The 26,892-nt window shown below is 48.7% G+C and overlaps 3 protein-coding genes and 1 pseudogene across 3 annotated transcripts; 1 reads left to right on the top strand and 3 right to left on the bottom strand.

The window, feature by feature from the left end:
- Positions 1-2,105: 2,105 nt before the first annotated feature.
- LOC101762968 (putative glucuronosyltransferase PGSIP7) lies at positions 2,106-5,558 on the top strand. Its single transcript, XM_004983641.3, has 5 exons — positions 2,106-2,692; positions 3,526-3,787; positions 4,170-4,371; positions 4,466-4,613; positions 4,717-5,558. Exons 1-5 carry the CDS (start codon positions 2,400-2,402, stop codon positions 5,258-5,260), a joined length of 1,449 nt encoding a protein of 482 aa, XP_004983698.1. The 5' UTR covers positions 2,106-2,399; the 3' UTR covers positions 5,261-5,558.
- A 288-nt stretch (positions 5,559-5,846) lies between these two features.
- On the bottom strand, positions 5,847-7,572 carry LOC101762562 (putative pre-16S rRNA nuclease). The gene is made up of 6 exons (XM_004983640.3): positions 7,168-7,572; positions 7,034-7,093; positions 6,801-6,913; positions 6,529-6,597; positions 6,250-6,301; positions 5,847-6,166 (listed from the first exon to the last, which is right to left on the bottom strand). Exons 1-6 carry the CDS (start codon positions 7,483-7,485, stop codon positions 6,050-6,052), a joined length of 729 nt encoding a protein of 242 aa, XP_004983697.1. The 5' UTR covers positions 7,486-7,572; the 3' UTR covers positions 5,847-6,049.
- A 6,621-nt stretch (positions 7,573-14,193) lies between these two features.
- LOC101762158 (zinc finger protein ZAT4) lies at positions 14,194-15,850 on the bottom strand. Its single transcript, XM_004983639.4, has one exon. The coding sequence runs from the start codon at positions 15,596-15,598 to the stop codon at positions 14,576-14,578; it is 1,023 nt and encodes a 340-aa protein (XP_004983696.1). The 5' UTR covers positions 15,599-15,850; the 3' UTR covers positions 14,194-14,575.
- Positions 15,851-22,168: 6,318 nt separating this feature from the next.
- Positions 22,169-26,892, bottom strand: LOC101782156 (annotated as a pseudogene).

Genomic DNA, 26,892 nt, shown 5'->3' with positions numbered 1-26,892 from the left:
TATGCCCGAAGCACAAAACAAAAACAAAAAAGAAGAAGCATATTCTGTTCTTTAATCGGTGCAGGTGTCAGGCGTGCTTCGTGGCCGCTCTTATCCAAACACCTGCGATTGGGTCTCTTCCGATACAAGTTCTATCATATCCCGGCGTGGCCTCGCCTTTTTTGCAAAAGGCGATCATCTCTTGGCTTGGATGGATGGCGACGTCGAATCAGAGGAGCTTAAAGTATCAACAAAAAATCCAGAGGAGCTTAAAGTATCAACAAAAAATTCAGAGGAGCTTAGCTATAAATCGATACAAGATGTAATCAGAGGAGTTCCTTTATTTTAGCATTGCGTTCGTCAGCTCGCGTACCCGCAACGAGAACGATTCCACAGGCGAGTATATGCCGTGCAGCTTCCCGTCGGGTCCCAGGCGAGTACTCCGACTCCGCACTTGTTTATCGGCAGCGTGCCGTCGTTGATGCAGGGGCGGTTGACTTTATTTACCAGCTCCGACCTGACGCTAATGACGTTGACGCGGCACCATCAGTCCGTCCCAGATGGAGTGAAAGTGAGCGGCACCTCAGAACTCACGGACACAGGCAAAGCGTAAGAGCTCTCTCCCCGTGCCAGCTTGGCAGCTTGCCCTGCTTTGCTAGATCCTTCGGCCGGCGGTCGCTCTGCTCTGCGGTGCACCGGCGTGCAGTTTCAGGAAAACTGGAAGAGGTTGCCCTGCTCCGTCCGGTCAACCTCACGCCTGAGCACGTCGACCCCACATGCGCGGTGCGAGGCCGACCGGTCCATGCATGTCCGGGGATTTTGGTTTGTCCCTTTCATTCAAGCAAGCGGATGGCGGGAGGGCGACGACGGCGAGATGAGGGCCGTGCATATCTGTCCACAAAAGACGAACAGCCTTCGGTAGAAAGACAGGTGCCCGTGGCGCCGTGGATGAGATCAGAATCGGATGAAACGGACCGAGCTAGGCTTGCATCAACATCAGGCGTGTCATGACAATGGCGAAGGCGGCAGGACCTCTGACCTGACCCGGCACCGGCAGCCTGAGATGGTGGCCACTTGCCAGACGCCCAGACAGGCCAGTAGCCACTGGGCACCTCCTAACACTGGGAAGAGCAGGGGGGTTGTTTTATCCTGTAAACGCCACTGAGATGGTGCCAACGGGACCTTCCCTGGATTTACCAAAACCAGAGTGAGGCCATGTTTAGTTACTCCCAACTCCCAACTTTGACACTATGCAAAAAGAAGATTCCCCATCACATCAAACTTGCGGTACATGCATGGAGTACTAAATGTAGATGAAATTAAAAACTAATTGCACAGTTTTGTTGTACTTTGCGAGACGAATCTTTTGAGCCTAATTAGTCAATATTTGGACAATAATTCACAAATACAAACGAAACGCTACAGTGTGCTACAGTGCTGTAACAGTAATTTGGCACCTCCCAAATTCCCTAACTAAACAAGGCCTGACAACAGCCAAAACAGTGGCCAATCTCCTCGTCTAGCCTCCGGACCAAATCCGCCGAGGTCCCAACTCCGAAGAGGCCAAGACGGCAAGACCTGGTTGCTTCTTCCCAAAAGGGCAGTGCGGCAGCGCCAGCGCATCAAGCGGATTGCCGGGCAGCCCTTCTATTTTCTCGCTGTAGTTGCCACTTGCCAGCAGCTCGGCACTAAAACGTGCCGCGACTACGGAACCCTTCCGCTCTCCTCCTCGAGTCGTCGACCGCGTGTAGAACGGGCCCGGTCCATCCTGGCCGTCGCACCACCAACCCAACGCACACCCTCTGCTCGCCTCCTCGTCCTCCTCGGTGGCTCGGTCTCCCCTCTCCCAGCCTCCCGTCTTCGCCTCGCGCGCTCGCGTCACGTCTCACGAGCCAGTAGCCACCCCCAGAAGGAAGGAACCGTTCCCGTTCTGCTCCGGCCCGGTAAGAGAAAGGGGAGGACAGACGGAGGCGTTGCTTTTCGCTCTAGCCGCGGTCGGTCGCTGGGAGGCGGGCCCAAGGCGACCCGGCCCCGCGCGTCAGGCGCGTACAGGTGGGCGTACCGGGGCGGGCGGCGCACGCTGAGGCGAGACGAGGGGAAAGCATCCACTGCTCCGGCCGGTCTCGCTCCCCTCAACTCTTAAATAAACGCCCGCCTCCTGGCCTCCTCTCTCTGACCTTCCCTTTTCTGTCTCTCCATTCTTCCCTTGCTTTTGCCAACCAGAAGCATCGAGCCATCCGGGCATCTTCAACCCCCTCTGCTAGTCTGATCCCTCCCCACCTCCAAACAGCATCCCCGCACGCGTGCCGACTGCCGAGCAAGGCAGGGAGGCCAGCAGCTTATTGATCGCCGATCAGCAGGGTGACGCACCGGCCGGCGAGACGCACGCGCGCGCGCGGGGGGGCGGTGGGACGGCAGAGATGGCGGGGCGACCGCCGGTCTCCGAGCGGCGGCTCGTGGCGGTGCTGCCTCTGCTGCTGCTTCTCGCGGTGACCGCGGCGGCGGGCGAGCGGCGGGGCCTGGCGCGGGTGGAGGGCCCGCCGGCGCGGCACCGCCACGCGTACGCCGCGATGATGTACATGGGCACGCCGCGGGACTACGAGTTCTACGTCGCCGTGCGGGTCATGATGCGCTCCCTCACCCGGGTACGCGCCGACGCCGACCGCGTCCTCATCGCCTCCTCCGACGTGCCCCGCGACTGGGTCCGCGCAATGTGAGTACCGCCTCCTTCTTCCGCCCCGCAGCGTCACTGGCTTGGAGAGTTGGACTCCTCCCCCCCCCCCCCCCCCCTGCTTAATGAGCCACCTATAATCCAGCTCTCAAGCCATTCCTAGAGGGGGGAGAAATATCCAGGCAATTGCTAGTGGTAATTTATTTATTTATTAAGCAGTGCAAGCCGCGTCTCGGTGCCGTAGAAACTGGAAACTGAAGGCGAAGACTAGGAGGGGTGTTTCGGGTACTTGGGAGCACGATGATTTGCAGGCTGGGGAAGTGGGGCAGGGCCCACCTGCAGAGAGGAAGCTTCTCCTGGCTGCCTTTGTTTTTTCGTGTCTTTTGGGGTAACTTCAGCGATTCCAAATTTTGCGGTACCATTAGTAATTGCTACAAGTCTTCAGAATATGCTGCCATGGGTGCACTGGCTCTGAAGCCTTGAGCCCTTGACTATTGGCTTCCTGGATCTGGTTCCAACCTGTACCTGTTGATTGCCGGCTGTCCAATTAGCACTGGTCAACTTTCCTCATTCTTCTTAAGAAAACAGTGATTGCACAGTGGATTTTTAGCAAAATATAAACGTTTCTGGTAGTTTGTCTGACCAGGTTCGTACTATGCCTTTATTGGCGGTTTCAAAGTCAACCACAAATGATTAATTTGAATCGGTGACATTTCCCTCCCAGTTATGGCTTGATCATTTCAAAATGGTCAACAAAACTTTTCTGTACCTGTTTTACTTCCGGCGGAAATAACTGTTTCAATGCTCCAGTAGTTTTTACTGCTAAACGGAAATGAAATGCTGCGCATACTGACGATACATTGGAACATATGCAGGACAGAGGAGGATGGTATGAGGGTGGTGATAGTGGAGAACCTCAGGAATCCTTATGAGAGCAACCTAGGAGGGATCAACAGGAGGTTCAAGCTGACACTGAACAAGCTTTACGCATGGACTCTGGTCGACTATGAGCGTGTCGTCATGATTGATTCCGACAACATCTTCCTCCAGAACACAGATGAGCTATTCCAATGTGGGCAGTTCTGCGCTGTTTTCATCAACCCATGCTACTTCCACACTGGCCTTTTTGTGCTCCAGGTACGACCGAACATTTGTTGTTCCACCTTCACCAGTCCAATATGACCAAAAATCGTCTGGGCTTGTTGGCTTAGCTATGTCACTCGAGATGCTCTTTAGTCTAGTAACAGTGCGAATCCTAAATTGAACTGATCTCCCTGTATAGACTGCTGTGTTAATAATGGCATGAATTAGTCATTGCCAGTTGAACTGGAACAATAGATTTGAATATGCATTGACACTCCCAAAATGAAGTAAAATCTTCTGTTTGTACGAATGATCTGTAGACAATGCCAACCATCCATAAACTGATTTGTGTTAAATTTACTCACCTGAGACATGTTGTACTCAGACATATGTAATGGCCAAGTAGACTAACATGGGATTGTTTTTCAATCTGCAGCCTTCTATGGATGTGTTCAAGGGCATGCTTCATGACCTTGAGGTAGGCCGTGAAAACTCTGATGGTGCCGACCAAGGCTTTCTGGTTGGATGCTACCCAGACTTGCTCGACAAACCAATGTTTCACCCTCCTGAGAACGGCACAAAGCTCAACGGGACCTATCGCCTTCCTCTCGGCTATCAAATGGATGCATCTTACTACTGTGAGTGCCACAGCTACATACCTTCAATACCAATACACCTGCGTATGGCTATTGCTTCTTAAGATTTAACCTCCCTTCTGATGGAACATTGCAGATCTCAAGCTGCATTGGCATGTCCCGTGTGGGCCAAACAGTGTGATCACATTCCCCAGCGCCCCTTGGTTCAAACCTTGGTACTGGTGGTCCTGGCCAATCTTGCCACTGGGCCTTTCCTGGCACAAGCAGCGCTGGGATGATCTTGGGTAAGTCAATTAAAACAACATAGAAGCAAATTATGTACTTGAGCAGACAGAAAATTTGTTTGCTGTTCTGTCCACTTAATGTTTACATGCTTACATTCCACAGGTATGCTGCTGAAATGCCAGTGATTCTGATGGAGGTTTTAATGTACATAGTGATCATAGCAGTCACTAGATTGGCAAGGCCAGGGATGACAAAACTGTGCTATAACCGGCGGCCTGAGAAGCAAAATGCCCTGGTGCAGTGGCTGATCAAGATGGCTGTGATTGTGGCTATGGTGGCTGCATATTCCATTCCTTTCTTTGTGATCCCACGCACAGTTCACCCGATCATGGGCTGGTCCATCTACCTATTTGGCGCACTCGCCCTTTCAGTGGTCGTGATCAATGCTTTTCTGCTGCCGCCACTTGACGTTCTTACGACCTGGCTCGCGATTGTTGGCATGCTCTTCGTTATGGCATTCCCATGGTATCACGATGGTATTGTGAGGGTTCTGGCAATCTTTGGGTACGCGTTCTGCTCTGCGCCATTCTTGTGGGCATCCCTGGTGAGGATGATGGACTCAGTGCAGACGATGCTCGAGAGGGATCCATTATTCCCCCGGCTTGGTGAACCAGCACAGGAGATTGAATTCAGCAAGCTTTACTGATTCTTTTATGCACAGATTTCAGATGCTTCATCACCACATGGACAGCTGATTCAGATCGGTTAATTCTTGATTCATTCTGACAGTTTTCGCTCAGGCATTCTAATGTGTTGATAGTAATGTATAGACATTGCCTGCAGCAACCATGATTGATGCAGATTCAGGAAAGATAGGTCAGCTGTACTGAATTGAAAAAAAAATAGCATATTTGCTGCATGGAATGGGTGTGGGGATTGTTGCGAAGTACCTCGTGACTTGCTGAATTGGATGATCCGAACTATGCCTGAACATATTTTTTCCAGTCTCTGATGGAAACTACGTAAATATGCATTCTTATAAATAGGCAAAGAGCTATATAAGGCCTACAGGGTTGCGGTGTTTCACAAATTTGCACAACTGAACTAAAATCATAAACAAATGTATGAGAAAGAAGAAGGCTAGGTAGGAAAACCCAGAAAAAAATGATCACGAATTCAGCACTGAATATGTTATTAGTCAATTTGCATTTTTGTTTTGGGCCCATACTCAATTTGCAGTCTGGATAACATTGAAAAATAACTTGTAATTTTGGCACAGTACAATCAGAGCATCTCGAATAATCATTTATGCATAGCACACCCGATGATGATGTGGTATAGAAATTGAAGTTGCTGCCAATTTCCCCTTGATTGTTCTAGGTGTAAAACCAAAACATAATAAGTCACTGAGACAACATCACAACAAAGTGTTTCTTGTCAATTATATATATTGGATATGTTGTCTACAGTTGGAGAAAGTACAAGACATGCCTTCCTAAATTTCAGCATCCCGCCTAGAGTGAGCTATTAAATTGTCCTGTAATTCTTGTTGCCTGGGAAGAACAATCTGAGCCCCTTGACCTGATGACTTGAAATATCTCGCCAATATCATCTACACCAAAGTAATCAGTTTTTAAAATTAGCCAGAAGCAACCGGTCATGCGTAAATTAGTAGAAACATATAATACACAGTACCACAGCAGCATACGCATCAGATTTGACATAGCGTGCAGACTTTTTGACACCCCTGGAAAATGAGGTTCATACTCAGACAAGATTCTCAGTGATTCTCAAATTAACACATCAATATATCATCTGAGAGCCGGCGGTGTGCAGTAGAAAATGTTGTATTCCCAAATCTAAAGATTCTACATTGGTCGAATGAAGCAGGACTAGATACTTAAATGGTTCAGCTAGGTGTTGCAGCAACAGTGACATGGCAAACTGTCAAATGGTCGCCAATATAAGACTCACCTGGAGATCATGTAATCAAGAGCATCAATCGAAGTTCCATGTTCGTCCTGCAGATATACCCTCAAGCCCCTGCGCGGTGAAAACAAATCCACTGAGCCACTCAGCAATCGCTAGAACACACATTGAAGCAATCAAAGAACTCGCAGTTCTGAACATTTGGGAAATTTAACTACTGACGGTGCTGCAAGCCTGCAACACGCGCACAAAGCTCCTAGCTTAGCTCACCAAAAACACCGTCCACTAAATTTTGGAAGTGCAAGGAAGCAACAAACCTCTCGGCCGCTTGGACGGCGAGCCTCCCGACAACGCTCCGCACCTTGTTGGACTGCGGCGTCTCCCTCCCATCGGCCGACACGGGAAGCCCGATGATGAGCTCGTCGGCCTCCTGCAATTCGGACATCAAAGGGACATGTTCAGGATACACCAAAACGAACATGGCGTTCAAAATTTGAAATGTCAATTGCCATAGCCAAGAGCAGAAGGTAGAAGGCAAGCAAAACGCCACCTGCTGCCGAGCCACGTCGAGCAGCGTCACCTCCAGCTTCTGCCCGCGCAGCTTCAGAACCTGATGCCGTTCCAACTCGACCTCAATTTAGTGGGCTTTGAGCAGTCGAAGCGAGAGAGCTAGGGGGTGCGTACAGTGAGGGGGCGAGGGAGGGTGATACCCCTCCCGACGGCGAGGCCGGTGCGAGCATCACCGAGGTCCACACCGAGGCTGAACCCGCCTCCGTGCCAGAGGGGGTCGCGCCCCCGCCGCCGCGCGTTCGGCAGGAGCGGAGCGGGGAGCTCGCCGGCGCCCTCGGACCGACCGGACGCCGGAGACGCCCTGATAGCACCGACAGCTCTTCGACGCGGGAGCGGGATTCGCTGCGAGCAGGAGGAGGAGGATGCGGCCGCCGCCGCGCCGGTGCCGGCCCGCAGGAGCGGCGCCAGCTCCATGGCCACCGCCGTTGTCATGGCGGCGAGGCGATTGGGCGGTCGGTGCGGGTGATTCGCAGCATTGGATTGGATAGGGAGGGGAAGAAGTTATGGGCCGTATTCCTTTTCTTTTGAGGTGGAGTTATGGGCCGCAGGCCGACAGCACTAGCGGACCCGGCAAACAGCCCCAGCTTCACCTGCTGAAGGCAAGTAAGAAAAATCGATCGAAAAGCAAAAATCAAATTTACTCGAGTGATTTGTAACTTTTTTTTGGCGAGCTAATATAAGTATAGATTGACATGCAATCATCTAGATGTGGCTTTTATTTAACACGAAATATAAAGAAATAGGCATGTGAACATTTTGAATATGATACGTGCATGATTTATTCATCCATATTTTAGTTACCATTTTTTCCTACACAATTAGGGCTACAGCAATTATGCCGTTAGCTTACCTAATAGACGTGCACATTTTTCTTAGAGTTTAGTTACAACGATGCAACTTCAAGAGAAACTCCAATGTGCAGAGATACAAGAACCACCATCTGCGACATGGAACATAAACACAACAACAGAAAAAGGAAGCCACCGCACCACCACAACATTAAACATGACCCACCATAAACACATGCACAGCACCGATTGCCTAATAACCCGGAGTCAGCGCACGTAGAGCGAGAATGTCATGCAAGACGATGCTCCAAGGGGGAAGCGACACCAACGCCGCCATCGTCCATCTGTCCACGGAGGATTAGACCAAGTCTTCACCTGGCAAAACCAAATGGATTTGGTGGCCGCAACAATGTCCTCATCGAGGTGAGCTACGTTAAGGAATGCAATCGTTGTTGGCACCGGCGAAAACCGGGCAAAACTTTCGCTAAAGCCCCCAGAACCAACTCCACGCAGCAGACCGCCAAGGCCTGAATGAGAGCCAAATCGATGGAATGGCAGCGAGCAGTCCACAACAATGACGATGGGGAACATCCGCAGACCAACGACCGCCATCACGATGACTCAAAGATGACCACGGGCGACCGCGATGACCAAAAGACGACCAGGAGGGAGAGGAGTGGAGCCGAAGCCCGCTCTCCTCCCAGCAACACTCGACGATGAGGTGGTGACCCGAAGCACCATGGGGAAGACGAAGACCCATCCTCCCATCCCTGCCAGCGAAGAAAATGGCTGGAGGAGGCATGGCCCCACGAGTGACAACCATCAACAGAAGAGCAAGCAACCCAAGAGCGAGCGACCCATAGCGGCAGGGCGGGAGGCACCGGCGTCAATCGGGTCACCCCCGGGCCATCCTTGAAAAGCGACCTGAACACGACCAGGGTGAGGTGGGGTGAAGGGAGGAGGAGGAGAAGGAAGAGAAAGAAGCGACCTTGGAGCGCGCGCTGCCCCGGCTGGAAATCCCCGCAGTCGCCCTCTTACAGGCGACGACGAGGAGTGGAGGGAACGGCAGCGACATGTAGCGGCAGCACGCGGGCCCCGGGAGGGCAGACTGCGCCAATGGGAGGCGATTCGACAACACCGGACCCGGCAATGGCGACGGCGGTCGCCGCCCAGCGTCATGGATGAGGCCCTAGCGGCGCGTGCCGGGCCCTCGACGTCATGTCCCCCGCGGGAGCAGTGGCGTGGGGCCGGCTCCCCGACGAGCAGCCACCCGCGGCGGCGCAGATCGGGCTTCTTGGAGTGGCGGCAGGCTCCCCGACGGACGAAACCCCTATGGGCCAACGCGACGGGCCCCCACACGGATCCAGACCAAGGAAGACCGGATCCGGCGTCGCCTGCGAGGAGGAGGGGGAGCCGAGCCCCGCGGTGGCACCGTCCCCCGTGCCAGCGAGAGGGTCCCAGGTGTTGGAGTACTCGAGCCTCGCTAACGCTGACGACACGCTCTTGTGAGCCGACGACACCTTCGCCACGGCCTCGGTGCCGCCGCCGGCCGTGGACGACGAGCCGCTCGCGACGACCTTCTGCCCACGCCACTGACGTCACAAGAGCGCGAACAGGCCGACCGCTGTTGCCGCGAGGAGGACCACGGCGATGACGACCAAGGCCGCGAGCGCCTAGGTTAACGGGCCACGTTGCCGCCGCCCGACCAGTTGCGGCGGACACCACCAGATCTGGGCGAGACCAGCGGCCGACGCGCAGATGTGGCACTCCACCACCGAATCCCCGCTAGCCACGCCGCACGCTGGTGAGGAGGGGAGGAGGGAAGGAAGAGAGGGAAGGGGAAAGAGGAGGAGGGAGAGGAGGGGAGGGGAACGCGACGGCCTCCCGTAGCTGGCCACAGGGCTGGGGCGGCATAAACTGAGGTCCTGTACAAAATTTTAAAGAGCGACCGGCAAAATACAACAAGAAATGACGTATATGGTATAATGTATTAAATTGCAATCGAATGTATCAAGAATCGTACCTATTTAATCTTCATTGCATAATTTTTACTTGAACAGTTTTATTCTTGCGGTGTTTCTTGATTACCAGAGGGCATTTGTGATTCCTTACAACAAATATATCTAGTACTTTCTAAATCGATTTGCAAAAGACATGGCTTGGATCTTGAAACACTAGACGTCTAGATAAATTAATAAACATGCATACAAAAGATGAAAAGAACATTTAACTATTATAATTATTAAAGGGTACATTAACAGAATTGAGGAATAAAAATTTGGTAAATAACTTACACGGAGGGCTCCTGCTGGCTGCCTGACGACGTCCGTTGCCCTTCCCTCTCTCTGCTCAGGCCTGTCGCCGGCCTCCTTGCTTGCTGGCTTGTGGTTCGCTCAATTGCTCGCTGTCTCGCCACCCAGGCTGCCAGGCGCCGGCGCTGGTACAGTTCTTCGTCGCTGCCCTAGCGTGGACGCACGAGAAAATAAAAAAGTGATCGCGTGGAGGGGAGACAAGACGTGGAGGCGTGCGAGACGGTGGAGTTAGGGCCTTGCGGAGACGGTGTTTTGCTTCCGGGTGCCTGCTGGGCTGCAGTCCTGCGTGGCGCCCGGGCCTGCTGGCCGCCGTTGCCGGCCGGGATAGCGGCGGCGGCCGCACAGGGCTCGGTGGAGGTGGGGGCTGGGCGGCGGCGGCGCGGTGCCCCGAGTCGCCCCCAGAGGAGACGACGCAGGACTCTGTTTTTATTTCTTGTGGTGTCCAGCTTAGCTAACCTGACGTGATGAGCACAGCAACGCAACGGCCATGTTGGGGCGGCAGCTGAACCGGCCACGGGAAGAACTGGCGATCATTTCTTCGCGTTCCTACGAACTTCTGCGACCATCGGAACCAGTCCGAATTTCATCTGCCTGTAGACTCCACTTGACCCTGATTCAGTGATTCTGCCTGTGGAATATGGAATAGTACATTCCTCCGGCCTTTTTGCTGCTGCCCTCTGCATAGAGAAATCTCTCATGTAAACAATGCGCGACGGGCTCGGAATCTTGACTTGACAGACGCGTTGTCAATTATTCCCACTACTAGTGCGGGCAGATGTGTTCAGAATTTCATAGTCAACCGCTAGTCTGCTAGTGCGGGATTTTGTCTGGTTCCATCAGTATGTTATAATCCTCGGCTTGGGCAAATTCCTTTGCCCCAGCAAAGCAGCAACCAGCACGAAAAAGAAGAGCAGAGACAACGCGAGCTACGCACGAGCAGTGGGTGCTCCTGAACTTTCCTTTCACGTCGCGAATGGAGCTCTCTCTGCTCTCGGTACTCGTTGTGAAGTCAGCAAGGAAGCGCCCACTTTCTCGCAACATCATCTATGGCAACACATGCAGCTAGCTACCAGTCTTCCGGCCATTGAGCAGTTAAAGGAGGCCTGGAGCTTATCATTATTCCACATGATCTTGTCATCAGCTTCGTCTCCCGTAACGACCTGTCATGCTAGCAGCGAATCATGGCGGTACGTCATATATACATCATCGCCGCTTGATAATGATAGCGTGTCTGAACTCTGAAACTCCGAACCGAAATAGTCGTTCGCTTACTCAAAGGAGCTGACCCAGATTCTCTCCCTTTTTTATCTAGGCAAAATCTGCTGTTCTCCTTTTCTTTTATGCTGATACAGGCCGGTTTGGCAGCGCTCTGCCACCATTTCCCAACAGAGCAGCAGACTCGGGCGCTCAGTTACCACTGATGGCTCTAGATCGCACAGTCATCGCTGGCCGTTTAAAATCGATGCAGAAATTTATGAAGCTACCGTAGCTGGTACGTACCACGGGAGGTAGCTCCTCGCGCTCGCGTCGCGCTGTATGATTGTGCTGTACGTTTGCCAGTCTAGCTGCTCGTGAGCCCGTGACCCAACGCATCGCGCATCTCGCCGTGGCTTTTACTTCTCCTGTCGCGAGCACGGCGGTTGACGCGCACAGGCAGGCACAGGCCACAGGCACCGCCGGCGCGGATCCAGATCGCCGTCGTGCAGATCGATATGCTCCTCCCACCGTTATGCGAGAGGTGGTGGTAGCATGTACTCGGTTTTGGCGGCGAATTGCTGCTAGGTTAGGTTATTGAGATGTCAAACAGACACTGACCGGTTAGCTACGCCTAATCAATGATTACCTCCACGGACACTGCTTCGTGCCTAGATATCATCAACAGACCGCGCGCCACTAGCACTTGTTTTATCGGTACATGCATGATTTCTTATTTTTATTGCGTACATGGTGGGTACTGTGTACTGGCATGCTGCGCACGCAACGACCGGCAGTTTGCGGCCCCGGTCATCAGTTCGACTAGCCGCCCTCATCGATCTCACTGTCGTGAACGTCTCACCGTCACCGAGCCACTGCAGCCGAGCTTGATTCAACGCTGCTGGCGGGCGAGGCGAGTAGGCGCAAAGGCACTGGCGAGCTAGCTAGCGACCTATAGCATACGTCCACGCGCGCGTACACGGTGTGTCAGATACGGGGCCAGGGCATTGACACCGGCCCCACCCGGCACGCCGGAGGTGTCGACGAGACGACGAAGCAGGTATGTACGCGTCAACGATCGATGCCGGCCGACCGTGACGGGGATCCGACGAGTACGGGGGTCGCACTGCCTGATCAACGGTGCGCAGAGCCGATTGCATGCCCCCGCCGGCCAGCACCAGGTCCCGGTCGTGGAGTCGGCCAACCCCGGACCTCACGGCACGGGTCGCAGTTAGTTGGTCCGACCTGGCACGGCATGGTGGTAGCCCTAGCGCCACGAGCGCGCGTGTCAGGCCGCGAGTCAAGATCTCTCCTGTTGTTGAGGTCGAGGCCTTCAGGTTCAGGCAGGTTCGTACTAGTACAAGTCAAGCCGCGGATTACGCAGGCTTAACCGCCCCACCAGCCGCTGATGGCCACTACTAGTACACCAAACACCGAGCAGTGATCGCTCCACTGAACTCAACACGACGGCGACGCTGACCCGCGGGAATGTGGCTCCCGTCCACCGCTGACTCCTGGCAGATCGGCTGCGCGCTGCTGTGTAGAATATTCTCATTAGTTCCTACGAACGGACACCGACAGGTGGGTCCGCCCCACTGCGCCCCACATGGTAGTATCGTCGCGTGTCAGGGACGCCCTACCTGCCAGTAGTGTGCTGTGTCGCTGTGTCGGCAGTCTTGGGCTCTCGGCACTCGGCAGTCGGCACAACACACACAGATAGGGACAGTGTGCAAGCACGCTCCTTCAAGAGACCGGGTACATATACGCGCGTATATGCTTTAGATGCTTGCGAAATGGTGGTGCGAATGAAAGCGAGCGGCAGTGTGTTTTACGTACCTCGGACGTGCCTAGTTCGGGCAAATGGCAGCCGGAGACGAGAGATGAGAGGGGAGAGTGGGAGACCATGGGGGAACGAGACGAGACGAAGGCACGAAGCCGACCGTGTCGCTAGGCGCCAGGGCCCAGGACCAGAAATGCGCGGGAGGCAACCGCCAAGGCGGGGAGTCAGGACAAGAAGCGACGGCGGGCAGTTGGGCGCAGGCGGAACCCGCTCCCACAGGCCACAGCCACAGCCAGCCACCAAACTGGGCAGACCGGCAGAGCAAGCGCACCCCCACACCGACGCTGCCATGCGGGGGCGGGGGACCAGGTGCCCTTCCCCACAGCCCACATGCACGAGCACGAGCGGGGCACCGGCCGGTAGCGGCGGTGGAAACGAATGGCGCGAGCCGCGAGCAGAGCAAGAGCTCAGCCTTTTTGGCTGGGAAGCAAGCACGAGCAGCTGCCTGCTAGGCTGCTACTGCTGCATTGATCGGAGTCTGAGGCAAGCAAAGCGAGCTGGACTAGCACTAGCACTAGGAGAGAAGCCAAGCTAAGCTCAGGTACTCATGGCACTGTTCTGGTGGAGCCTGATGCTGTGGCACAAGCACACACACAGCTCATGACTTGGTGAATGGTGGGAGTACTCAACCGAGAGTACTAAGCATTTGAACGAGATGGTACGGTGCGGTATGAGTCGCGTGATGCACGAACCAGCGCTCTGGTACGTGCCAAGGCGGGAGGCAGTGTGGCCAACAGCTGGAAAGGCTAACGACGAACAGCGGGGAGGAGTTAGCTATAAAACCACCGGGGTATGGCTTACTAGTAATTAGTACGATTGATCCGGCATGTGAAATTTCAATGTACTACAGCCAAATTCTTGGAGCCAAAGCGTTGGTGGTTTTGCGAGCATAAGTTACTATAGCTAGTACATGCATCTGTTGCCACTGCTTTTGCTGGCTTGCTGCTAGTGCTGTGAGTATGAGGTTCAATGAAGCAGAGTTTAATGGGACAGGTCAAGAACATGGTGAATGCAATTTTCTTTTGCCCCCACTTTTCAATGAGAAATTTGAAGTAAATGGGTCAATTTGATTTAGGTACAAGAGATCAAAAAGAATTGAATATGCTGTTCATCTAATTAGGCACGAACTGCTACACTAACAATCGCAATAGAGTAACAGAGAGAATTAAGAGAGAAAACAAAACGCTCAACTGTCGTTCTCCATCTGGTTCTTGCATGGATTCCAACTCCCAAGCCCTTACATCGAACCTCGAGTGCTCGATCTCTTTCCAGCATGCAGCAGCAGCCAGCAGCTAGTCTGCAGTTCCTGCGCTTGTGCAAGTACATCTTCCGATCTGAAGATGGCGTTGGTAGCATGTATCGATCAGCATCAGCATCAGCAGGTGAGCTCATTGTCTGGTGCTGCTGCCGAACTCTGCGTCGTACACGGCGGAGAGCTCGAAGTCGTCGTCCACCGCGGCCGGCACGTTGAGATCGATGGACCCCGAGCTGTCGCCGCATTTCGCTGGCGTCGAAGGGGCCGGCGCGCCGGCGTACGGCATGTGCGTGCGCTTGTGGCCCCCCAGGGCCTGCCCGGACTCGAACACGCGGAAGCAGAACGGGCACTGGTGGATCACCGGGGAGGTCTCGACGCGCCGAGCCTTGGACGGCGGCGCGGTGGGAGGCGTTGGCGGCGGCAACGGCAACGGCACCGGCACGCACCCGCCCTTGCCTTTCTTGACGCTGGCGCGGTGGCCGCCCAGCGCCTGGTACGAACGGAACACCTTCCTGCACGCGCCGCACTGGTGCCTGCCGCGCGGGCGCGCGACGTCGTGGCCGTGCTCGGCCTCGTCCGCGTCGTCGTCGTCGTTCTGCTCGGCTTCCGAGCTCGCCTGGGCCCGGTGGTGCTTGGGCCCGGATCTGGACCGCGTCCACGAATCCCGGGACAGCATCACGAGCGACATGGCCACGTCCTCCTCGGTCGTCGCGTCGGAGACGCTGCTCGCCGGTTGCTCGGGATCCGGCGTGGACTCCGGTGGCTGCGCGCGACGGCGCGACCGCTTCGACCGGCGGCGGCTCACGGCGAACCGCGGGGGTGACTCCGTGTCGCTCTCGCCGTCCTGCACGACCGACGAATCGCCGCCGGCCGCCCAACCGCCGGAGAATTCAGGGGCGCCGATCCTGGACCTTTTCTTGGCGCCGTCGCGTAAACCGCACGACGCCACCGGCTTGTGCTGCGCCGGCTTGTCGTCCATCTCGGTCGACGAGGTGGACGCCAGGGAGAGCGGCGGCGACTGCGGCCGCGGCAGTGGCGGCGGCGGCGAGTACGCTGCCGTCACCGCGGCAGCCATGACATGGGAGCGCATGTGGCCGCCCAGCGCGCGGCCATTGTGGAACCTCCGGAAGCAGAGCTTGCAGGTGTGCCTGTCCATCACCGAGCAAGCAGGGATTCCTGCCTGAAGACCAATTGAGCAAGACCAGCACAGAGCAAGCGCTGCAACTGCAATGCTCGAGGAGTGAGCTGCTGCTTCTGCTTGCTTCCTTTGGCCCCCACCCTCCCTTTCTTTCTCCCTTTGCTTGCTCTGTGCTGGCTTTGGGCCTCAAGGATAACAATAATATGATGGAAAAGAGGCGGAAGGTGAGAGGGGGGAGTGGGGAACTTAAAAGGAGTAGGTGACAAGCATCCTCTCCACAAGCAAGAGCGAGAGAGGAAGGAATTGAAAAGTGGGATCGGGGGGGAGGTGAGAAAGTTGCTTAAGCACAGCACTTAAATACGCACAGTGCCAGGGTTAGAAAATTAAGGGCGTTCAAGGCACTTTGTAAAACTGAAGATCCACAAAATAAACAGAAAATAACTGCTGCAAGGAAAAATGTCACGCGCGTGAATGAATGTCACGGCCATAGAATGGAAAATTGCATTTGCATAACTGGCCGGATTTAATACGAGATCAATAGGATTTGGGCATACGGCTTGGCAATTCTTGGATTCATCCACATAAGGCTACAGGTTGTAGGAGTTAAGATTTTACACATTAGACTTTTTTTTTGGTGGAAAAAGTTAAGCAACACACAATCAAACTAGTTAATTGCGTGGGTGGAGTATTTTGGCAAATCGAAGGTACATTGCATTTGACCACCGAAGATTAACCGAATGTATTAACGCCGCGAGATTCTCTCCACAAAGTCCATGCGTTCTGTTGCATACAACCCCAAAAGTCTTGGCTATCCCCTGATGCCTCCAAGGCTAGCTAGGCTCCGTTCTTTTGGAAACACAGACTTGCAAAACTGGCAAAGACTGCAACCGTGATAGCTGTGTGCGCAACCGTCCATCGCATCACACTCAACTACGCCTCGGTGCTTGCTGCTTGAGGCAGCAGGGGATCGACGCGGGTGGCTCACATGGACCTGCAACGCCTTGCCCTTCTCCTGTCGGCGCATGCATACCGAGTGCGTGCATCCCACACTGAAAAATGTTCTGCAAATGTCTATCTATTTTTTTTAAAAAAAACGAAGAAAGTCTCCTGAAGTGGCATGGAAATATACAATATGAGCAAGCAAGCTAGCTAGCTCCAGCCATGGACGGGGATCGGCTGATGGGTCCAACCTAGACGAACAAGAAATGATGCAGCTGTTTGTCTTGCTTTGCTGCTGCTACTGCTGCCACTGCTACTTTCCTTTTGGTTGTATCGACCACACCAGAAAGAGCAGCACGAGGCGTCAGCTAGCAGATACATTTTGCCTTTTCTAAGTGTATAGATGTTTATATGCACCGAAATATAGTGTATGTCTGGGTACGTACAAACAACCTACAATTTGAAACGGATAGAGTAATTATTATTCAGCTGGCCATCAGTTTCAGCACCCGGGATTTATTAGTTGGCAGAATCGTCCATGCAATTGCTTCCCTGCGCATCCGGTAGGTATTACTTCCCATCGCAGACTGCCAGACTCATCCCTATTGTTTTTGGAACGCAGTAACAGTAGATCAATGGCGATTAGAGTTCCTTCTACGGATGTCCTGCCAATAGACCAACACTGCGCATAGAAACATATGCGACTCGTACCGATCCGTTCGTAGTAGTTCTGATCAAGAAATTTTAAGAAAAGATCCCGTGGAGATCTCTTGTCGCGCGCACACACGATGGTTGAAGGAATTCAGCCCAATAACGTTTTTAGCCCGCAAAAGAGGTGCTGGACCAATAACGTTTTCGGCCGCGTGGGGATACACTGCCGTGGCCTGCGCAAGCCTGGCGCCTCCTGCATCTTATTGTATTTTTTTATTTTTATTTTGCTTTTTCTTCTATAGTTCTCTTTTGTTTATTTTTATTTTATTATTCATTATTTATTTTTTATTTTCCCTTCAAAATAATCGTGCAGTCATTTAATACTGGTATAGTTCATATTTATTCTACCTTTATTTTTTTCTTCCTTTTGTTTCATTTTCCGTTTCAAGCATTTGCTTTTTTTTATATTTTTCCTTTTCTTCCTTATTAAAATTTGTATTTTTTTATTTTCATTTCAGTAATACTAGTTTTCTTTCCTCCTTTCTCCTTTTATTTTTTGTAGTACTATCCTTTCTTCTTATTTTTTCTTTTCTTTTTTTATACTAGTCATTTCCACCATGTATACATACTTTGTTAGCCTGAAAACATAATTTGTTTGTAATATTGATGAGTTTGTTCTTCATGTATTTTTTTCTCTCACATGCAGGGTCATTTTGTTCACTTTTGTAGTTTTGTTGACTAAATTGGTCACATGCAAGACTAATTTGTTCTAAGTGCGAAAGTATTTTTTCATGTGTTCAACCTTATTGTTCACTTTGTAGAATAAATTTTTAATGGTTATATTAGTTTTCTTCATGTTACGTTATTTTGACTGGCCATTTCAGCCAAAAAAAATCCCACTTTCAGTCAAAGAATGTTATACATTTTGGGTTGGTCCAACTGCATACCACGTTCATACTCCCTTCTTTGGGTTGCATGCTGCTACTGTTTATTGAGCAGGCCGAGTTGTGCTTCAGGTGACATCAGGCAATTTTGTCGCCTCTAGCAATGAATGAGTGGAATCCTTAAGCTTGGGCTTGCTAATGGCTTAGGCCCACGAGTTGAACATGCATTGGGCCTTCTGTTCCCATTCCCTTGATAATCCGGTTGTACCACCAGCAAACCTATATATCTTGCAAAAGAAAATTTGTTATCCACCTTCCAATATTTGAGATCCGTGCAAACCGAAATGAATGGACGAGATCAACGCACATGCAATTGTTGCTCCACGCACAACCGGTTAGAGGAGGGGAGCAGGACACGCGTCAGAGCCTAGTTGGCTGCTCGGGATGCATGACCGGAGGGATTCCTTTTGAATCTGAAATTTTGATTTATTTTTCTCTTAACCCATGCATCCAATTTAAAGTCTATTTCCAATTTAAAATATATTTGAACCATGATATTTGCTGGATTAATACTACAATGAGATCCAGTATGACTATATTTTGTTGCATTTTTAAAAGTCAACATTATTTTAGGTGAACTATCTCATAAAAAAATGGGTGAATGTCAAAAAAATGTTGAGCCAAAAATATTGGTGAATGCAAAAAATTTGAATAAAAATGTTGGTACATATAAAAATTGTTTGTCAACGTCAAGAAATGTTGGTGACAATTTATAAAAAATGTTGATGATTGTCAACAAATGTTAATGGATGTAAAAAATAGTAAAGAAAAATGTTTGTACATGAACTTTAAAAAATATGTTCCTTAGCTGCATTTTGGAAGGTGTTGATGGCAGTTAACGCATCAATTGGTGAACCACAAATGCATGGATCAATTGTAACTTTTCCATTAGAGTATCCTCCAAGGTTTATCAATCCGTGGACAAGTGGGATGCTGGCTCTCACTTTATACTGACTTTACTAACGAAATAAGACTATGAGTTGTGTAGAGAGACAAACTAATCTAAACTAACAAAGAGCAAAGGGTGATACAAGATGGAAAATAAAGATAGATATGCGTTCCCTTCCTAAGATCTAGGTTCACAAGAATATGCATCTACAATACAAAAGGGGTGTTACCTTCACTAGCTTCACAACGATTATGTGCTTGCTCCGCTCTTTCCCTACTGCATACCGTCACTACATAGGGGTACTCAACAATCTCGCTCACACATCTATATCAAAGCGTCCACATAGTTAAGCTAATCGCCACGATTACCACACACACTACTAAGAATATGGGCTGATTAGAACACATATGAATGAAGCATTGCAATGATATAGACCATGAAGAATTGATAAGCATAAAGTACATGTAGTAGTTACATATCAAGGATCCAAACAATCCTAGGGATGAACGGAGGCTTTACCCCATCATCTTACAGAGATTGACGCAAAAAGGGGGGGAAGAAGACTCTGGAGAACGTCGTCACCGAAGATGGCGGCGAGGGAGTGTAAGAACACCCTGGGCCGATTGGCTTAGGGCTCCTCAGGTCGATGGGCCTGAGGGATTCTTCGTGCCTCCCGCCCTCCATCGGCGTTGGTCGGCGTTGGTCGTCGCGGTGATAGATCTAATCCCTGTTTTTCATCTTGTGGCGGCGGTGGCTAGGTCTAGACTCGTCGGGATCCTCCTCCTTGTTGCATGTCTTGGTATTTATAGTTGGCGGCGTCAATTAGGGTGCCTTTGAGGCCAAGTATCTGGAAAACAACCCTAAGGACATCACGAGCTTCCTCCTGGTGAAAGGTGAAAGGGGAGGTCGATCGGCCCACCCCCTATTCGCCTCTAATGCCCGAGCGCTTCATACGAAAGTTGTATATCTCGTTGAGCCATGCAATTTTTCTTGTAAATTCGCCCCAATCGGAGTTCGGATGAGAAAGATATAGCCCGTGCAAGTTCAGTTTCTTCTGCAGGCCTGCAATTCAATGTTCATGATTTGGACCTTTCAATATCCAAAGTCCGGACCCAAGTACACCTTGTAGAAAAACCCTTTATTTATATCGTATTTCCTGTGATTTTGCAATATGGTCCAAAACACAATACGTAATAATGGGATTATTTCAAGTACCAAGTGATGGGTTAGTATAGAATATGCATGAAAACACTATTCAAATAGCAGGAGGCTCCTGCACCACATGATGTCACCAAGATATAGTATCATGTTATGATAGCCCACGTGAGCTACTGGAGCGGCGAAGAGGTCCAAGGGGTGCGCCAAAAAAAGACATACGTCAACAGTAAGAGTAATTAGACTATAAGTTATTTGGGTTTTACGGTGGAACATTGTAAAATAGCTATGTTTTTTCAAACTTGAGTGGCGGCCCCCTCACCGCTGTTAACCTAGGTCTTCACAAGGGTGGCATGAGACAAGGGTGTCAAAGTCAGTATCTTTGTGAAGCTAACAAGAGTGATCAAAGCTAAGGTTGTCAAAGAGGAAGAAGAAGATGCAAGAAGGAATAAAGAACATCATGAGAAAATAATAAGATGGATGGGGCGTGCTATGTCCCTATGTACCATGATGGAGTATATTATCTCCATGATGTACATGACACATCGAGTAATGGACCATTAAGCCAAATTGGTTCTAGAGCTAGTGGATTACTCAATCGTTTGTTCTAATTTCAAAAGATTTGCATGTAGCTAGGGACGGATCTAGTGTGGGGGCTGGAACCCCCGGAGAGGAGGAAGGAAGGAGGAGGAAATGAGCCCCCATATCTAGAGATCCTGGATCCACCTCTGCATGTAGCATATATACGTATGCACGTGCCGTGCCAACCATGCATCCACTAGGTCGTGCCGTGCCAACCATGCATCCACTAGGTCAAGCCAACGGCGTACAACGTGCAAGCTTAATTATACTCCATCGGTTTTAAAGTATAGAACATTTTAGTTTTATTTTAAGCCAAATTTCTTTAACTTAAATTGACCGAGTTTATAGGATGCACGAATATTTTTAACATAAAATTAGCATAGTGAAATATGTCATTATTAGCAGCACCATTAACCACTAATTGATCACCAATTATCCCTATTTCTAACATTATACAAGTGTGCAACGTAAGCTTGCTGGAAGAAAATACTTAATTAGGATACGTACCTAAGCTACTTTGCATTTTTGCAATATGCAAAAAAAAAAACGGGCACGCCTATGTAGATGGATGGACCAAGAGTTAACACAGTGCTGGCTTTAAGCTCGCATGACTAGGTTAGGTTCGGTTTGGATCCAAGGTCAAACTTAATCAGGTTAAAAATTAGCTTTTGATGATCCAAACTGTGGGACTAAAGGTGAGCTAAAAATTAGCCAACTCTCCAACTAAATTTTAATTTATTAATCCTCCAAACTCAGCTAATGGGGGCTAATTTTAGTCATAAAGATAAAAAATACCCTCCCACTGAAATCTTGCTATTTTTCCCCTACACCCTCTAAGGATAGAATGAACTTTTACCTAAAAATTCGCTCCAAACCAGACAAGACTAATTTTAGCCAACTAAAGTTTAGACGTCTAAACTTTAGTTAAAGTTAAACTTAAATTTTAATCATCTAATGGGATCGTGCCCATGCATTGCTACGGACAATATATATAGAAATACATGGAGTATTCGACGAGACAATAATAATGTGAAAATAAATCTAAATATTAAAAAAAATTAATCAAGAACGTAGTTAATGAATTAAATAAAATTATATACGCCAGAGCATTCAAGCCCAAAACCAAATCTATCGCATGCCCGAAAGTCTGAAACCAAAGGATGACATGAAACCTATATTTTTTACAACAAATCATATGCCCTTATTTAAATCATATGCCCTTATTTAAAGAAGGATCCTTTTGCTTTCTTAAATAACTTGTTTTGAACACCCAAAATATGAAATTTTCTGTACTCGGTATCTTTCCATGGGTTTTCTAGGTCCATGCTAATTCATGAAGATATATCAGTTGCCATGCATGAGCAAGTTTCAAACCAACAGGTCATTATAAATGACAAAATAAAGCCAGAATGCAGTACAATTGTTAAATTCATCTTGAAATCCATCCATGTAAATCATAAAACGAGCATCATTCTATTATCATATTTAACTGTACTACCGCACATGTAATGTTTCAGAAAACGCTTGCATAGTTCACACAATATGATGACATTCGTGGCTTAATCCAGACAGTGCTCTAGGAGAATTTCCACGAGCACATTACCTTCACGCGCATGGAGGCCATCATGAACTGATCGAAAGTGCACATCATGGCAAGCTACCAGCCAATTGCTCCAACCGGTCATGTGCCGTGGGGGTGTCTCCATGCGCTCGCAAAGCCAGATCTCACATAGACCAAGGTTGGGTAGAACCGCAGAAGCTGACCTGCACAAGGCCCCGTGGACGTCGACGACATTGTCCTGGGAGCCGCTTCATGGCCTTTCTTCTCCACCGCTCCCACGAACGCGGTGCACACACTCCTGGATGCGGAAAATACCTCGATGCCTATCTGCAGGTGATGACGAAATTGCAACCTTACTACTTGCTAGCAAAAGAATCCCAAGCAACCGATTAACACTGTTGATACCGTTTTTTGACACGTGTCAAAACTGACGTCAAAAGGAAGCAGAGATGTTGATGCATGACAAAATGGCAACGGCTAGTGAAAACGATCGATAGAGTCACAAAGGTTTAGCCGATGAAAGGTGATGTAGACCCAACCGATGAGGACGGAAGGTGTCAGCCGATGAAGGGTGACGGAGACCTAACCGATGCGAGCAAGAGGATTCCAGCTGATCGGAGATATTAGGGTTCGACCGTTAAAAGGCAAGAGTCTTGATCGGCGAAGATATTGCGAGACAATGGATGTAGAGTTGGTCAAGGGAGGTCAAATTCATTTCCGACTCTTGTACGAGTCATTTTATTTAGAAAAGTTTGTTTCTTTACTTACAGATATTGTATTGCGTCATAATCAATTAGGACAGATATTGTATTGCGTCCTAATCAATTAGGACTAGAAGTCTTGAGTTTAGGATATAAATAGAAACCCACTAGAAGTCTTGAGTTTAGGATATAAATAGAAACCCTGTAAGGTCTGAAAAATAGGTACGCACAAACAAACAAATCTATTTTAATCGTAATTTACTTTCAAGTTGGTGACTTCGCCAAAAATTTCTTTTTCTTCACGAGTTCTCCAAGCTAGCAGGGCTGTATCATCTTGATCTCCAGCTGGACTGTAAGTTAAAACGAAGTTCCGTTTTAACGAGTAATTTCTAGACTTTAACTTCCAGTGCATCACTGTTGTTTCGTCTAGATTTATTCATCAAGTTATCGATATTCACTAGATCTGCAAGTTTATTTATATAAATCTTGTTGCTATCACCACTATCCAGCTTGGAATAGGTTCCGATCGGATCTGTTTCAAGTATTGTTCACGTAGCATTGTTTAGGTTGCGTTTCAACAATTCCTTTGCATTGAATATGCATACATCGACTAACCTAACCTATCGTCCTTTTTCTGTATCGGCTACCCGGCCGTTACGATCTCCTGGAGCTAATCGGAACATCAGCCGATTCGCTCTCAAATTTAACATCTTCTTTATCCTTATCAATTAGCAAGTCAAATTGACTGGCACGCCTTGGATCGAGAGGGTTACAACCTGTACTTAAGCAAAGCAGATCTCTCAGGTTTCGTGTGTTAGTACGCGAAGGTCATCGTCTGATTTTTGCGTCAACACATTGGCTGCCTGAAACACAACATTTTCTAAGAATCGCGGATCAAAGCATTATGAATCGTACCTGATCCGAATGCAAACACCAACCGAATGCAAACACCAAACCAACCTGCATCCAACAAGTCGTGGGGGGCAACAATCACCTTTCTGCTTCTTGAGTGTAGAATGATGAAGTCTCCTAGGCCCATCATGGTTTAACGTACACTAACCCCACTTCAACTACAGCACTCATAACGACAAGCTCTGATTTCTTGTAGCATGGTAGCAACCACCATTAACCCTTTCTCATCCAACACCTCAAAACATAAAGAGATCAGGAAAAGATCTGATAATTAGAATCTGAACAAAATGATTCAGTTATTAGAGATCATTGAATAAGTAGTAGTTGCAAGTCACAAGCTCCTTTGGCAAGCAAAAAGCTGACACACACATGAAGTAGCATCTATCCATGGAAGATAAGCAGAATTCCCCGAAGATTCATATAGACAAAGAAACCTATTTAGGTCCTTTTTAACAAGTAAGCCTTCTACTAATAACAGATAGACCTAATTTTGTTCAGATAATGAGATTGCAATGTATCAGCCATATTATTCTGAAGCAGATTTATCAATGTGTACATAGCCTTACTTGACAAAACTATAGTCCCACATAGAAAGATGCATTGTAACCTCAGCAATCAGTATTATTTACTCAAAAACTAAGGGTGCAGTGCACAAAAATTTAGAGCTGTTGGTACTCAGGAGTAAAACAATCAAACTGCTATTAAAATTGTCATATATTAAATAAAGTTCTGAAGTCTTAAGCATCGACTCCAACTTATCAAAAATTAAAGTTCTGAAGTTCACAGTTCATTGTAATCTGGTGAAGGCAGTTTAATAGCATAGGTTTACCATGTGCCGTGAGGAGTCTGCCCAAAAAGACAGGGATGTTATTAAGAGGTTGGTGGCCATCTTTCATGACAAACCCTACTCTGAGCATCATTATTATAATCTGATTTGATCTCAAGCATATCAGTAAGTATAAAAAAATCTTATTTAACAAGAGTGCAACAAAAGGGGGGAACAAAAAAGATATGCATCGACCACAATATCTTAATATATTTTCAAGGTACCTGAAAGTTCAAAAAATAAATAGAAGAAGCTACAACTTGACGTTGCACATAGGTATAGGCACACATGAAAAAAAATAATACCCACTATGGAATGGTGAGACCAAAATTTAGCAGGATTTGTACGTAGGAATTAAACGCAGGGAAATTCCCCACAAGCATCATGTGACAGATGAGAGGAAGGGAAAGATCCCTCGTTTTCCCCCAAATCAGCTAGCTACATTGTCAGTTCAGGGGAAAAAATACAATGCTCCCACATGAAACAAGGAGAAGAACACAATACTTTTACAGGAAGCCAGAGGGTAACTAAGCATCAGGGATAACTGTGATATACCGATTCATCGTTGTCCAAGTGAAGGAAACCACCATGGCCTCGGGCGTTTGTGAACTTGTACGACAGAGGTTCAAAGGCTGGAGAGAGAATTTGCATGAGTCGTATAAACAATAAACTGGAGATACAGTTTGAGACTTAATTTGTTTTATGAAGGTCAGCAGCTTGAAAGGATCAATCTCCCAACAAGCATAGCAGCCTCAAGACAACTGAGATACAGATTTTCCACGACATAAGTAGTTTCCTCAAATGAGAATTGAGATACAGAAGGGTTTGGGTTCAGCAGGCTGAGTCAAGGAAAAAACACATATGACACATCATACGAAAGCATTACTGAATCTTTGTGGGCCTGAAACCATTACTGGACCTGCAACCGTAGTTTCCCATTTTTAATAAAAGTAGACATGAATGTAGTCGCCAGTAGCCACTATCTTTAAAAAGGAGCTGCAGACATATAAAGAGTTTTGTGCAGAGAGTAAGACTACCTTCATAGCCGCCATACACTGGATCTTCCGACAGTAAATGAGGTGTGTACAGATCAACAAAACTGCATCCATATGCTTCAAGAACAATTTTAGCAGCTGATTCAACATATATAAGGTCTTGAACAAAGTAATATTTCTTTCAATTTGCTGGCTGGAGCAACCTAAGCACAATGTTAAAAAATGATTTCATACTTTCACAACAAACGCACCTGAAACAACCAAGCCCAGCAGCTAGATGACCAGCAAAACCCATAGCGATTCTAGTCTCAACCATACCGCCAATCATCAAAGTGACATTGGCTTTTCTTGCAGTGTCGATTATTTCAAGGGCTCAAGAACCCCTAATTTTGTTAGCTTGATGTTAATAACATGGGGCAGATTCCCATGTATTATTTTCTGAGTATCAAGTAAACTCCGACAACTTTCATCAGCAGCAACAGCGACTTTTGTATTTCTCCATGGCAACAATACTAACATCATGGACACCTTCCCAATCATCTCTGTGAACTGGTTGCTCAAAGAGTACAGGGGTCACACCCATTTCTAAAACCAGTGACAGAATAGAAACAAAAATAAGTTAGAAGAACTACTGGGAGAAGGTTGGAATATACAGATCATGAACAGCTAATAAATTCAACATATTGAGGCAAGATTAAAAGGTGAATTGATATAGTAGCACAGAGTTTGCAGGAGTACAAACCATTTAGTCTATCAAGAACTTCAATTGCTTGATCAGCTGTGTATCCCTCATTCGCATCCAAGATAAATGAGCAGTCTGGATGGACAAACCGTATAGCCTTCAGAACTTCCATATTTGAGTTCAAGTTTTTCCCAACCTTGAGCTTCAGTGTTTGAAACCCTTGCCCTCGATATTTTGCAGTCAATTGAGCAGCTTCATTTGGGGCCACGATTGGAATCTAGGTTGGGAAATATGGAATATGTTATTTGGTGAAGGTATTTATAACTTTCTGGACATAGTGCAGACTATGATGGGATAAAAATATACCGTTATGTCCGTGGTCACAGTATCTGATGCCCCTCCAAATAATCACGAGAGGGATGTGAATGCTGTTAGCAACCGCGTCAATCAGTGCCATCTCCACTCCTGCTGTAGC

The sequence above is a fragment of the Setaria italica genome, chromosome IX, assembly GCF_000263155.2.
Source record: "Setaria italica strain Yugu1 chromosome IX, Setaria_italica_v2.0, whole genome shotgun sequence".
NCBI classification, from domain to species: Eukaryota; Viridiplantae; Streptophyta; class Magnoliopsida; order Poales; family Poaceae; genus Setaria; species Setaria italica.
The sequence above is the reverse complement of the archived record's forward strand: the minus strand, read 5'-3'. Positions and strand labels throughout refer to the sequence as shown.